This window comes from Haplochromis burtoni, unplaced genomic scaffold (genome assembly GCF_018398535.1).
Source record: "Haplochromis burtoni strain Fernald_Lab_line unplaced genomic scaffold, NCSU_Asbu1 Contig_159, whole genome shotgun sequence".
Lineage (NCBI taxonomy): Eukaryota > Metazoa > Chordata > Actinopteri > Cichliformes > Cichlidae > Haplochromis > Haplochromis burtoni.
This window is the reverse complement of record NW_024582520.1, coordinates 336,275-350,769: the sequence shown is the minus strand read 5'-3', so window position 1 is coordinate 350,769 and position 14,495 is coordinate 336,275. Positions and strand designations below refer to the sequence as shown.

Genomic DNA, 14,495 nt, shown 5'->3' with positions numbered 1-14,495 from the left:
ATCACAGGTCAGCTGAGCATCGACCTTACGACTGCGTTCACACGTTTCAGTGCGTGAACGCTGCAAGCTTTAATACTCAGCACTCATTCTTGATCCTTCTGGTGCTGCTGAGCTGATTTTTGATCAAGTGACTGAAATAAGCCGCAGACGAGAAAAGACACTGTTTAGGTGACGTCATCACGCCACCATCACGACGTTCTGTGATGAACTGGCCGGTCAGACTCAAGCAGGTATCTGATCACACATGTGTGACACACACACTCCTCACTGCCTACCCGATAATCCCGTACGCTCCTCACAGATCTTACAGCTCGCTGGGTCCATGTTCGGCTCCTGTGGTAGCGCCCTTATGTCGATACCCAACCCCACAAAGGTGCAGCGGGCGCCTCACGATGAGGCTCAGGCTGCTGCGATGCAGAGGACGAGCAGCCTGACAGAGCTTAGGGGAAAGGAGCCTTCAAGCATCACACACACAAAATGAATGCCACCTCGCTGTACCGACAGAGGGCGGCCAGAGGGGTCAGCGGCGAGCGACCTGCACAGCAGTGCGCAGCCGCGACGCCTTATCGACTCACTGATCTGTTTATTTGGACCAAAGAAGCTGTGACGAAGCTTCGAAATCAGAGATTTGACTCGTTTACAGCCAAAAACAAAAACCTCAGAGCTGCGGGTAAATTCTGCCATGTGTGGAAGTCGCTCATTTACGTCACTCAGAGTTTTCTGTTCGTCCCGATCGGCTCGTGAGCACGCTCTGAGGAGGACGCCCACCGGGCCGCAGCGAGGCTGCTGGGTTAGCATCAGAAACTGAAAGCAGACGGTTGTTCTCTGCCCCGAGACGCTCAAAGAGGAATGAAGCCCAAAGAAGAGGAAGAGAGACGGAGAGAGAGGAGCTCGGGTTAAGCAACAGACAGCACGAGTTGTGAAAGAGAGAAATGGCGAGCAGGGCGGAGGTGGGAGGGTGGTGCGAGGCGGAAAGACCACAGAGAGCCACAGAGGACAGGAAGCAGGTGGCGGCGTGCTCACAGCTTTGTAGGTCTTCTTCTGGCCGGCGTGCTTCGGTGCTTTGCCGGGATCGCCGCTGATCTCCACGTGCATGGCGTAGATGATGTCAAAGAAGTCCTCCACCACCGCCACGCGCTTCAGGAACGAGTCGACCGCTGAAACGCCGTCCGCACACTGCAGGGAGACAGAGACAAACTCTCAGTTCATTCACACTTTTTGACCTTTGACCTAAAGCTTCACAGACGAGAGGAGACGAGGACGGAGGCAGACGCCTGCATCACGCCGCCATCAGCTCTGTGAGCGTTCACTAAACACCTGGTAAACATTCAAAAGGACAATAAAAAGAAATCAATAGGTTATCAATATGTTATCAATACGTTATAAATACATTATCAATATGTTAACACGACATGAACTCTGCTGAACGAAATGTTACAGATACCAAAGAAATCCATCACCATAAGAACAAACGTGACTCCTGAAGGGTCAGCTCTGAACTTCAGGAATAAAAACAAAAGACTGTTGAAGAAATCAAGCAGTCAATCAATCAATCGATCAATAACCAGCTTTACAGACATGAAGGCAGGAGGTCTGCCAACCATTGAAATGATGAGAAAAATCCCTGAATTTATAACCAGTCCAAACATTGGAAAACTGTCCCAACGATGGGAGGGAACTTCCTGTTCGCCGACCTGCAGGTTCAGTGTTTAAACATCTCACTTCCTGTGCTGGTTCATCGAGTGTAATTATTCCTGCGCTCTAATTACTGAGCCGCTGTGAACTCACAAAGATTTATTAACAAAGCCTCCCAACAGATACAGACTCCTCCCCCTCTCCTCCGCCTCACACCGAGGGCTGGGAATAACAGGGAGCCACGCGGAGCTCTCGATTTCCCACAAGGCCGTGGGAGTGTGAGGTGTGTGCCAGCAAAACAAAGAGGTGCTCTGAAGGGAGGTAAAGAGAGAAAGAGGTACACAACACAGAATAAATAATAATAATAATAATAATGGATTGGATTTATATAGCACTTTTCTAGGCACCCAAAGCGCTTTACAATAGCGCATTCACTCTCACATTCACTCTCACATTCACACACTGGTGGAGGCAGCTACAGGTGTAGCCACAGCTGCCCTGGGGCAGACTGACAGAGCCCAGGCTGCCATATCGCGCCATCGGCCCCTCTGGCCAACACCAGTAGGCGGTAGGTGAAGAGTCTTGCCCAAGGACACAACGACCAGGACAGAGAGCCCGGGGTTCAAACCGGCGACCTTCCAGTTACAGATAAGCTTCCCAACCCCCTGAGCCACTGTGAACAATCCTTTTTTCCCACAGCACACAAACTCAGCACAGCGAGGACGCGTGAGCCGGGCTGGAGGTAAAGCCGGGTCACTGACAGCACGGCTGGATTTGTTTGTTCTGAACAATCTTCTAAAACACGGCGGTAAAAGCCACCGCTTCCTTTCAGAAATTTCACAGTAAAATAAAGATGACACAGAGCACAGCATAAGAGACTGAAACACTGCCCGGAAGACTTTCAAAATTAAAGCTGTGAATTTACCAGAACAAAATGGGAAATTACTGACAAATGTGGGAGGATTTAATTTACCTCTAAACTAAATTCTCTGAATCGTCGCAGCTTCCTGCTCCTCTCCCACTCTAACGAGACCGCGATCTCTAAACTGATCCTACATCTGGGACGGTTTGACCCCAGTGACCATGTGCTGCCATGTTTGCAAGTGATCCTGTATCATCAGGAAGAACAGGGGAAACCTTCCATACGTTACAGTGGCTGCAATTCAGCCGGCACAGCAGCAGGTGGCGCCCCCTATGGGAGGACCACAGGGGCGCGCTGAGGCTGTTTTCCCGCCTTTAAGCAGACTTCTTTTGACTGGCTGCCACACAAACAGCTCGTAGCGCCTCCTGCAGGCCCCCGGCTGAAATGCAATGACATTAACAGGAAGTGAAACGGCTGCAGTGGATACAGATACAGAGGCATTATTCTGAACTGTGGATCATGCTAAGCTGCTCTGGCAAACAGCATGGAGGTGGCCATGATCAGAACAGCTGCTTTAGTACATTTGTGAGAAGGTCCCAGTCTTTCTGGACCGTCACGCCTACCCAACAGGAAGGCGTGACGTGAAGTCTCCAACTTCCAGGAAGTCCAGCTGGAAGTTGGAGTGATTAGAAGTTCTCTGAGCTTCCTAAATGAGCTCGGAGGTGATAATCCTCTGTGGGTTATTTCACTTAACGAGCTTTTGTGTGTGTGGGCGAACACATCGATCAGCGGAGCCTCGCTGTTAACACGCCGCACAGAAACAGGAAGTGGAGACCGTGAGCAGCCTGAAACATCGAGGCCTGCTGCAGGCACATTTCACCTCAGCGTCATGTGACCAAACCTGTTATGATGTATGTGAAACATCCAGCGTGGCGGTGACAGGTGTGTGTGTGTCGGAGGGTGGGGCCATTATTGTAAAGCAGCAATGTGAAGAGTCAATGAGCAAAACCCTGTTGTCCCTCTCTCTCCTCACACACACACACACACACACACACACACACACACACACACACACACACACACACACACACACACACACACACACACAATTAGGACACCATATCTTGACCCATTACCTCCCCCCTTTCCTTCTAGGGGTGCAGGTAATAAGTGTTGCTATGGTAACCAGCTGCAGCTTATCACAGAGGAGACATTTCTAATGTGTGCACCCCCCCCACCTACCCCCAGTGCCATTACAACTGCTTGGCAAAGAGGAAGAGGAGGAGGATTGGCTGGAAGAGAGGAGAACAGGAGAAAGTGGGACAGAGGCGAGGAGACAAAAGAAAAGAGGAAGGTGGAGGAAGTGATGGTGATGGTTGGAGCTGAGAATAATCTGTAATTACAGGAGGCTGATTGAAAGATGGAAGCCATGTTTAATATGAATGTTCATTCACTCATTCCGCTCATCAGCCAGTCCCATAGACTCCAATGAGTACAGTACAGGTGTGTGTGTGTGTGTGTGTGTGTGTGTGTGTGTGTGTGTGTGTGTGTGTCCTGGAACGCTGGCTAGGCCCTCATGTGCCGGGCAGATGAAGGGTGCTGGTCTGGCACTCTGTAAATACACATCAGAAGACGAGAGCACGATCACGTTTAAGGTTTGACGTCACAGTGTGTAAAAACACACACACACACACCCTCTGCAGCTATACCACACACACACACACACACACACACACACACACACACACACACACACACACCACACACACACACACACACACCCTCTGCAGCTATATTGGGCTGTGTCCCCTCTGCAGGGTCTTCTCATTAAAACATTTCTGTTTCTTTGACCCACTTTTAGGCCTCTGCATGAACACTTTCCCCACCAGTTTATTTTCAGGTGTGAACTCACCTGCACAGTGTCCCCGTGAAACACACGTTTCATATTTGATGTTTGTGGCGTGGAGGCGCACGCAGCGGGCTCTGAAGCGTCCATATTAATGAGGCCCATGTTTACACACTCGTTCATTACCGCCAACACTCAGTGTGTTCTGAATGTGTGAGTGACACCAGTGCAACGCACACACTCACAGTTATCTGCGCCGTCCAGCTGTTTATGCTCAGAAGAGGCTGAGAGTCCACTCTTTTCACAAAGCTGCAAATAAAAGTTATAGAAATGTGTAAACCGAGTCTTTGTCTTTGTCTCGTGGGGCCGAGTCTTTGTCTCTGCGAGCCAGAGTTGTTGTCTCTGCGAGCAGAGTCTTTGTCTCTGCGAGCAGAGTCTTTGTCTCTGCGAGCAGAGTCTTTGTCTCTGCGAGCAGAGTCTTTGTCTCTGCGAGCAGAGTCTTTGTCTCTGCGAGCAGAGTCTTTGTCTCTGCGAGCAGAGTCTTTGTCTCTGCGAGCAGAGTCTTTGTCTCTGCGAGCAGAGTCTTTGTCTCTGCGAGCAGAGTCTTTGTCTCTGCGAGCAGAGTCTTTGTCTCTGCGAGCAGAGTCTTTGTCTCTGCGAGCAGAGTCTTTGTCTCTGCGAGCAGAGTCTTTGTCTCTGCGAGCAGAGTCTTTGTCTCTGCGAGCAGAGTCTTTGTCTCTGCGAGCAGAGTCTTTGTCTCTGCGAGCAGAGTCTTTGTCTCTGCGAGCAGAGTCTTTGTCTCTGCGAGCAGAGTCTTTGTCTCTGCGAGCAGAGTCTTTGTCTCTGCGAGCAGAGTCTTTGTCTCTGCGAGCAGAGTCTTTGTCTCTGCGAGCAGAGTCTTTGTCTCTGCGAGCAGAGTCTTTGTCTCTGTGAGCAGAGTCTTTGTCTCTTGGACCGAGTCTTTGTCTCTGCGAGCAGAGTCTTTGTCTCTGCGAGCAGAGTCTTTGTCTCTGGAGCAGAGTCTTTGTCTCTGAGCGAGTCTTTGTCTCTTATGGACCGAGTCTTTGTCTCTTATGGACCGAGTCTTTGTCTCTGCGGACCGAGTCTTTGGTGGTCCTGTGTAGAATTATTACACAACTGCTCCACCTCTTGCTCTTCTCTTCGTTTCCACGGCGCTGCCTCATCCCTCCATCCGAGCCTCCATCTCTCTGCTCTGACCTGCTGCACCTTCACCTCCACCCTCTTATTATCAGCAGCCTCGCTCTCTTGTTTCCCCTCTTTCTGTGCCTCAGCTCAGCTTGCCATCCCATTTCCAAACCAGCCTGTTGCTAGGATACACACAGTGTCCATTCAATGAAAACTGAATGCCCCCCTCCACACCATCACCACCACCCCTGCTCTTCAGCCTCCACCTCTGCCCGTCTTCATCAGCACACACAAACACAGCCCTCAGGTTCCACGATGCAAAGCAGGAAGAAAAGATCCGCCTCCAACAAGCGAATCAGGAAGTGGAGCGGTGTTAATATTTAATAGACGCATCACATCAGGGACATTTTAAGCAACAACACATGAGAAACAGCGTGAATGAAAGGAAACCGTCTGTCGCTCTGCAGTCCACGGAGACGTGGCGGTGCACCAGGCGAAGCGTCCACAGGACATTTAAAGGTTTCTGCCTCGAGGCGCTTCAGTATGAACCAGAACACCTGATACTCACGTGATCAACACGTGAAGCTCCTACCTATTTAAAACCCCTCCCATCAGCTGCCACTGCCCAATCCTGACCCAGCAGCGCCTCACCCTGCCGTCTCTCCAAACCACAACCTAGCGGAGTCCGAGCAGCTCGAAGAAGCAGACGACGTCTCAGTTCTACAAACAAGCGTATTTAAGCCCTCGCGGGGGAGGGAGGTGGTCGCTGACCCACCGCTGATCATGTGAGTCGTCACGTGAGCCAAGGTGCGAACAAAGTGTGGGTCATCAGCACCAGAGCTTAACACCGAGGGTGAAAACACTGTGATAGACCTGATAAGTAAGGTGGGGACGGCCACTTTTAAGAGCTTTCTTTGCATGTGTGTGTTCCTTTTCGACTCTCCGTTATTTGTTTTTAGGACTGATGAAGCTTCTGGGATAATCTTCACAAACTTAGGGAAGTCAAGTTTCCTCCTTTTTCAAGCTCCTCAGACTATTGTGACTGTGAACCTACACAGATGTGGATCTGACAGAGTGTTTGTCCCTAAATGTGATCGTGTACCTTTGTTACTTAACCAACAAGTGCGCCTGAAACAGAGACGCCAAGGTTCAAACAGGACTGTAAGAAGCTCCTCGCTAATAAAAGTGCAAACTAAGCTGCCACTGCTAATGAGGAGCGGAGTCTCTAACGTGAAGCGTTATGTTTGAATTAAAGCAGTGAGACACAGGCAGCACCTGACAAACAGCCATGTACGGCCTGATGAGAGCGCCACGCTTCCACGTGTGTGACCAGAGCGCCGACAGTCTGTGAGAAAGGTGTGAACACACCGGGCTCTGCACCGCGGGTTTAACGCAGGCTAAAAACAGCTCGGCTCGTTCAAAGGAAAAACAAACGAAGCTTTCATCAACTGCATCTGTCACGCTGCTCCTTAGCCAACAAACAGCGCTGCTGCTGTTTGTTGGTTAATTAACCTCCAACCTGGCAGCAAAAATAGAAGCTTCACCTGCTATCACAGAAACCTCGCCCACCACACTTCTTTTAGACTTCAAACTTCTGCTCAGCACAGCCTCTCGCCTGCTTCTGCTCACTTCACCGTTTCCCCAGAGTGGACAGAGCAACACGCTGATGAGGAAGACGGCCTCTGAAGCTCCTCAGGAGAAAAAAAGAAGTGTTTCTGCTGTAATCCAGGAGATTTATTAGGTGCGTGCGTGTGAAATCTTCATAATGAGGCATAATCATCAGGACCTCTCAGTCCTGTTAGAGTCCAGACCCAAAACCTGCCAGGCAACCAAGAGCGCTGCTGCCCCAGTTCAATAAATGACCTTTCTGAGTATCACGGCGCTCTCAGAGTCACAAACCTGTTAAATAAGCATTACTGGTAGAAGAGGTTCAAACCTGTCTTTGACATTAATCTTCTATTTTGGATTCCATATCACTCAGCCAGATGCTGCTAATCAGTGCTCAGTAACATCCAATCAAAACCCTAGAATCTCACTGCACACCAAAATGAAGCTCCGCCTCCTCAGACGCTCTGTTAGTACAGTGACCTCACAGCTGCCGTGATATTGGTCACATGATGTCATTAAAAATGCTCCAGAAGACTCCAACAGCACAAACACGGTCCAGAGGTCCAGCTCAGGTGAAGCTAGCAGCTACATCCACCTGTCAGTCAAAGAGGCCACGCCCCTAATAATGAAAATAGGTGAGTTATAGAAGCATTGTGCCCATGTATGATCCACAGAGACCAATCAGTTTGTGTATACATGTTTATTTTAACATGGGAGTCTATGGGACTCACTACTGCCCCTGCTGGACATCAGAGGAACTGCAGGTTGGATGTTCTGACGCAGGGGTCACCAACACGGTGCCCGCGGGCACCAGGTCGCCCGCAAGGACCACATGAGTCGCCCGCGGGCCTGTTCTAAAAATAGCTCACCATAACAACTTACCAGTAAGCTGCATCTATTTTTATTTTTTCTTGCTATTTTTTTTTAATCACAATTGCATTGGTCGTTAATTTGTTAGAGATAATATATAAAAAAAATGTTTATTATTAAATATTAGATCATGATCTAATATTTAGTGCTAGCTGGTCTCCACGGAAACAGTTGCCGTGAAGACCAGCAAAGGCAAAGGTGAGGAGATGAGGAAAACATGGCGGAAAAAAGGAAGAAAACATATAATTTTCACAGTGAATGGGAGGAAGAGTTCTTTTTACCACTGTGAAAGATTCATGTCGTGTGTCTCATTTGCGGGGCACTGTGGCAACGGCAAAGTGGCACAACGTGGAGAGACATTTGAACATTTGTCATCTGAACAACAGACTGGACTGGACTCATAACTCAGACGCCCTCTACAGGAAAGGGCAGAGCAGGCTGTACCTGCTGCGGAGACTCAGGTCGTTTGGAGTGGAGGGCCCACTCCTGAAGACCTTCTATGACTCTGTGTGGCTTCTGCTATCTTTTATGGTGTGGTCTGCTGGGGCGGCAGCATCTCTGCTGGGGACAGGAAGAGACTGAACAGGGTGATCCGAAGGGCCAGCTCTGTTCTGGATGCCCTCTGGACCCAGTGGAGGTGGTGAGTGACAGGAGAACGGCGGCTAAGCTGTCATCCCTGTTGGACAACATCTCCCACCCCATGCAGCAGACTGTGACAGCACTGAGCAGCTCCTTCAGTGGGAGACTGCGGCACCCACGGTGTGGGACGGAGAGATTTCGCAGGTCTTTCCTCCCCACTGCTGTCAGACTCCACAACAAAGACTTTAACTGAACAAACAACACATCCACACATGTGCAATAACACTAAGTGCAATAATCTTTTCTGGCATCGTTGTATTTTTACTCAGTTGTATATAGCATTCGTATTCTATTTTTATCTTATTGTATATTTTTATTCTATTTTATTCTACTGTATATAGTATTTTATTTATTCTATTCTGTACAGCTGTGTACTGTATTTATTCTTATTGTATTCTAATTTTTGCCTCATAACTTTTGCACTGTCCACTTCCTGCTGTGACAAAACAAATTTCCCACGTGTGGGACTATTAGCGGTTATCTTATCTTATTTCCGAACGTGTCACACAAGCTACCATGCTAACTACCCAAAGGGCAGCACACTGCGAGTTAAAGGCAGGTTTGAGCAAACAGCAGTCTTTTTTCATGAGACCGGTGAAAAACTCCCCAAAAGCAACCGAAGCCTCATTTAGAGCTACACATTTCATGACTAAGAAAAAGAAGGCATTTTTAGACGGGGAGGTTTTCAAAGAAGCAATGATGATAATTGCAAAAGCTGTGCTTAACGACGAGAAGTATGGAAACGATGTAATCTCCACTCTCTCCGATGTCCAGCTGGGGGCAGCTACAATTGTTAGAAGAGTGTCGGCTATGTCCGGGAACTTGGCCGATCAGGTGGATCAGGATCTGGCAAAGTGCAGTTGCTTCTGCATCTGAGGCTTTTGACCAAGTTGCAGAAAAGTACACTCAAGTCATAAACCGACCCGGTCGAGAGTTTGAGAACAGGTTTTGTGACCTTGATCAGCTTGAGCCATGTGTCTCATTTGTTTCCAATCCTTTCATGAATGTGGACACAACATGCATTGCTGAGCAACTAAGTTCAATGTTCAGCTTGGATGCTGGACAGGTGGAAATCGAAACTGGAACATTGCAAAATGACGTCCACCTCAAAGCCTGTCAGGGTGCACAAACTTTGGGTGCCTTGTTGACACAGAAAAGTACAGTGGTGTGTGCACAGCAGCTATGAAGGTTGCCAGCCTGATTGGTTGAACCAATCAGCCTTTTCTGACATGAACTTCATCAAGAACAAACACAGAACACACCTCTCTGATGCACATCTGCAAGACTCACTCAGAGCTGCAGTGTTATACCCCAGATTACAACACACTGGTGAACAGCATGCAATACCAGGTTTCCCACTAACAGACAAAGAAAGCCATATTAGATGTTCTCAGTGGCAACATTACAGTGTCATGTCAAAGTTGAATTTAATTCTTGAAAAACAAATGTGTTTGTTAAGTGTAACATGTGACAATTGGCTTTAAAATGCTGCAGATTTGGTGAAAAGTTCTGTAAAATTTGAAAGTTGATTTTTGTATGTTACATACATACAAAAATCATGTATGTAACAGTGCATGATTGTTAAAATTTGTTAGTGGTACGTGAAAATGTTGTAGAAGTGATCACTTCAAAATGTAAATACTTGCAGAGATTTATAGAAATAAAGCGTTGCATATTGATATTTATGTTTCCTACTTGCATTCTTTATAATTATGGTGAAAAATAATTAACATAATTAGTGTCCGTACATAGATGAATATCATTAATTATTAATGATAACACATAATTAAGTTAAATTGAGGAAATTTGTTATTTGAGAAGTGTGTGTCAAACTAGTAGCCCTTCACATTAATCGGTACCCAAGAAGTAGCTCTCACTTTCAAACAGGTTGGTGACCTCTGCTCTGACGCATCAACATGTTTTGATTCCACTTCGAGGACTTGCTGACATTTACAGTGCACAATGACGACGCCGTCAGATCAACGCGAGAGGAGAGGATTACTGTGACGATGATGAGCCAGAGAACGGTGATGCAGACACGAGCACGCAACAACACACTGCTGCTCTGAGGAGCACTGAGCCAATTATCCAGCAGCGCTGGCAGCAGGGCAGGGAAGGGGCACAGAGGAGGAGGAAGGAGGTGAGGAGGAGGCGAGCATGGGGGGCGGGCATCTGTGGGGAGGCTGAAAATGGAAGAGAAGGCATACTGGAGAGAGGTATGGGTTTTTTAAAGGGGGGAGGTGGGAAGATGTGATAATGAGAAGGCCGCTGTCCCACAAGAACACCTCCCTCCTCCTCCTCCTCCTCCCGCCTGCTCTAAAGCAGGAAAACCTTCCAGAAAACAAAAGATTCTCCAACAGCTCCGCCTGAACACGGAGAAGACACGAGTGCAAAGAAAAACCGATCCGTGGTTTAAACCAAAGCAGGAAGCATCGAAGCATCGAAGCATCGCGTTTCCTGCTAATAAACCCAGAACAATCCACTGTGCTGGGTTTGTTTCAGAACACTTATAATCAGTTTAAGACCGTGTATATTCATCATATAACACTTTATAAAACAGCCGTGAACGAGGGCGTAACTCCCCTGTAATTAAACAGGATGTCAGGTGTTTGATTTGAAATGACACTTGAATTAGAATTCAGCAACATCAGACTGCTGTTGAACAAAGGAAGGATGATTAATCTGTCCTTTGTACATCTTTGCCTCATGTTCACTACGCTGCTGTGCACCATCGACGTTGTGTTCTACATCCTCTGCAGGTCTATAATGCTCCGTAACCAGCCTGTGAATATAGTCACTTTGTAACTTCACAGAAATATGCTGAAGTTTCATTTAAGTACCGAGGCTGTATTATAATGAGTTAGCAGAAAAGAATAAGATAATGTGCTGCAGTGCGTACGGTATTGTTCGGCACGGGCACGGCGTAACGAGCAGCTGGTTTGCCATCCCAACGTGTTTCTGGATCCATGAACAGGCCGACTTCCTTCACTGTGACAGCGTGGGAAGAGAGTCCCAGCCATCCATTGGTCGCTCCATCCTTCACTCGTGTCAACAACAGCAGAAGGCAGAGCACAAAGCAGAGTCGCCGGTGTCACAGTAAAAGCTTCAGAGAGATCAGGGTACATGTTTTAGATTAGATCCTCCTTTGCAGGCTGGCAGCGCTTTAAACATTAGCATAAGAGGAGACGCAGCCCGGATTCGGTGGGCCTCGAAGGCTGAAGGAAACCCAGACGACGGGATGACCCGGGCGCCGCCTGCACCTGACCCACCGCCACGGTTCATGATCAAACACGGCAGAGGGAGAGCCCGACACCCACAAACACACCGCTCACACCTATCAGAGCGCTACACTCAGCCTTCACACATGAACAGGTGCTGCTGTGTAAGTGCAGACACACACACGCACACACCAGTGACGTACTGAAGGTGGGTTAGAAGCATTAACCTGTTATTTCATGTGTTCATACACACAGTGTGCGACCATATTCTGCAGCAGCTGTGCCACACAGCACAAACACACAGTAAACAGTTACAGTTTGCAGGCCGTGCAGCTTCTCTCTGCTGATTTTAATCAGTTTCCAACTCTTCGGTGAATCGACCATGACGGCGCTCTGATACTCGTGATGAAATGAGCGACACCAGGAGCATGATGGGAAAACCACCTGACACGTGAGCGGTCACACTGAGCTGCCGTCCTGCTCCGAGGCAGAATCATCTCCACAAGCATGACGGAGACCGTCGGGCCAAACACGATCGTATCATCATCGTTCAATCACTGCTTCCGCACAAAGAGCCCACACGTGATTTTAGTTTGTCTGACACATGACCACACCTGCATCCTCCTCGTGCAGTAATGGGCTTGTAGCTTCGGCGTGATGACGCACAGCAGCTCCACCCGTCGGTTAACACAGACTCAAACCAGCTGCATCTGCAAAGACTGGAACTGCGTTTAGAAGCGCAGCCCTCCTCGTTCACCGTGTTCACACGAACACGAGTGAGCTGACTCAAAGCAGACTTTACTGCAGTTAGTCTGGGAGCCGTCCAACCAGCACACTCGGTTCTTTGACTGACGGCTCACATTAATGACGCCTGGTGGCTGCTGTTAATATGGCCGCCTGCCTTTCAGGTGGTGGTGGTGGTGGGTGGGGGGACAAGAGGGAGGAGAAGGTCAGCAGGAGGAGGAGGAATGGAGGTGGAAATTGAAGCCTTGCAGTCTAATTAAGACTGGTGTTAATTTCTTTTCACCATCGCCAAAGGAGACGTTCACCATAGCAACAGGAGAACAGGGAGGGGGAGGTGAGCCGAGCGTGCTCAGTGAAGGTAGCGGAGCGAGGATCCACGCGGAGGTTCTCAGCAGCTCTGCTCCTCTCTGAGGGAGCGCAGCACCTCAACGCTCGGACGCACGCGGCAACGTCGCTCCTCCTGTGAAGACATCGCCCCGCTTCCAGGCCGAGCGCCTCCTCGCTCGATGGAGCCGTGGGCTTCCTGGCGCTCTGATCAGCTGTGTGCACACGCAGCACAATCTCAGTGTGAACGCTCGTCTCTGTCCATGGAGGACTGTCATCCTCCGCCCTCCCTCTGCTAGCCTTAGCCTGACCGCAGCTCTGCAGCTAACGACCACGATGCTCGTGGTTACCAGCTCTCGACTTCACGACCCTCCAAACGTTTCCATCCAGCCCCGCCCCGAGTTCTGTGTTTGTACTGATATATAAGGACTGATGTACGACGCTTCTAAGCATCACGTTACTCTGACCTTTGACCTCGCTCTTACATGTGCCTTTCTTTCACACATGAACCCAAAATGAGTATTAATGACTGAATCTAACGTTACTAACAGTGACGCAGGTTTCGTGTCATGTTTGAACAGAAGCTGCACTTTGCTCGTTTTACTGCAAACAAAGACGAAAGAAAACGCAACGACCGTAACAGCAGAGCGCCGCGCCGTGACGGCGAGCGGCTGCTTTGAGTTTGGCTGTGGGATCAGCTGAAGGCAGGAGGTGAGAGAACTGCATCGAATTCTTTCTTCAACGCTTAATTTCAGGCTCATTTTCCTCATATTAAACAAAGTGGAAGAAGAAAGTTTATTCTAGTTTTAATTGGTTGAAGGTGCACGGCAGGTGACCGCGCTCCTTATTTTAAACACAGCGAGCTGTATTTACCGAGAAATCTTTGAAGGCATGGCAACCAGCTAAATTCAGCCTCACCAATTAAGACTTTGAGCTCAATCTGTTGGAAGAAATCACGTTCTCTTTGTCTCACATCCAACCAATTAAAGTGTTTTAGTGTTTGGAAAGTTTGTTTCTTCTGCTTTATTTCACTTCAGGTGATAAAAAAAGAGACGCGCAGAGAGAACAAAGATATTTGTGTCTTTGTGTGTTTAAAGTCTTTCATCTCTGACGTACTGATTCATGCAAGCTTCAGTTCAGCTTCAATAAAATCAAGAAACACCTGATGCCATCGATTCAACGAGATTCATCTGGTTTCTCATTAAGCTGTGAGAACGAACGGGACCCTGAAAGTCACCGGTGACTGTGAGGAGGTCAAAAACACACGAAATCCACTCATTTACATTCAATTCTTCCAAAGAGCCTAAAACGGATGTTTGTCTCCGTTTCCAGCAGAGCGCCTCCACCTGTACTCCAATCATGAGCCTGACAGCACACACACACACACACACACACACACACACACACACACACACACGCACACACACACATGCACACACACACACACACACACATGCTGTGTAAAATGTAAATAAAGTTTTTTGTAGATATATTTTCTGGAAGTCGTGTAGAAGAAGGAGGTTGTCTTGCTCCATCGTTCACACAGGGTCACTCTGTGCCAGATGTGCTTTCTGACACAACGCCATCGAACCATCTACAGTCA

At 48.5% G+C, this 14,495-nt stretch overlaps 1 protein-coding gene across 1 annotated transcript in view; it reads right to left on the bottom strand.

The window, feature by feature from the left end:
* The window catches only part of LOC102313489 (nucleolar protein 4-like), a 139,176-nt gene that overhangs the window by 99,978 nt on the left and 24,703 nt on the right, over positions 1-14,495 (bottom strand). The window contains exon 2 of the mRNA XM_005933201.3: positions 1,024-1,176. Within this exon, the coding sequence (XP_005933263.2) occupies positions 1,024-1,176 (153 nt within the window). The remainder of the gene's footprint in view (positions 1-1,023; positions 1,177-14,495) is intronic.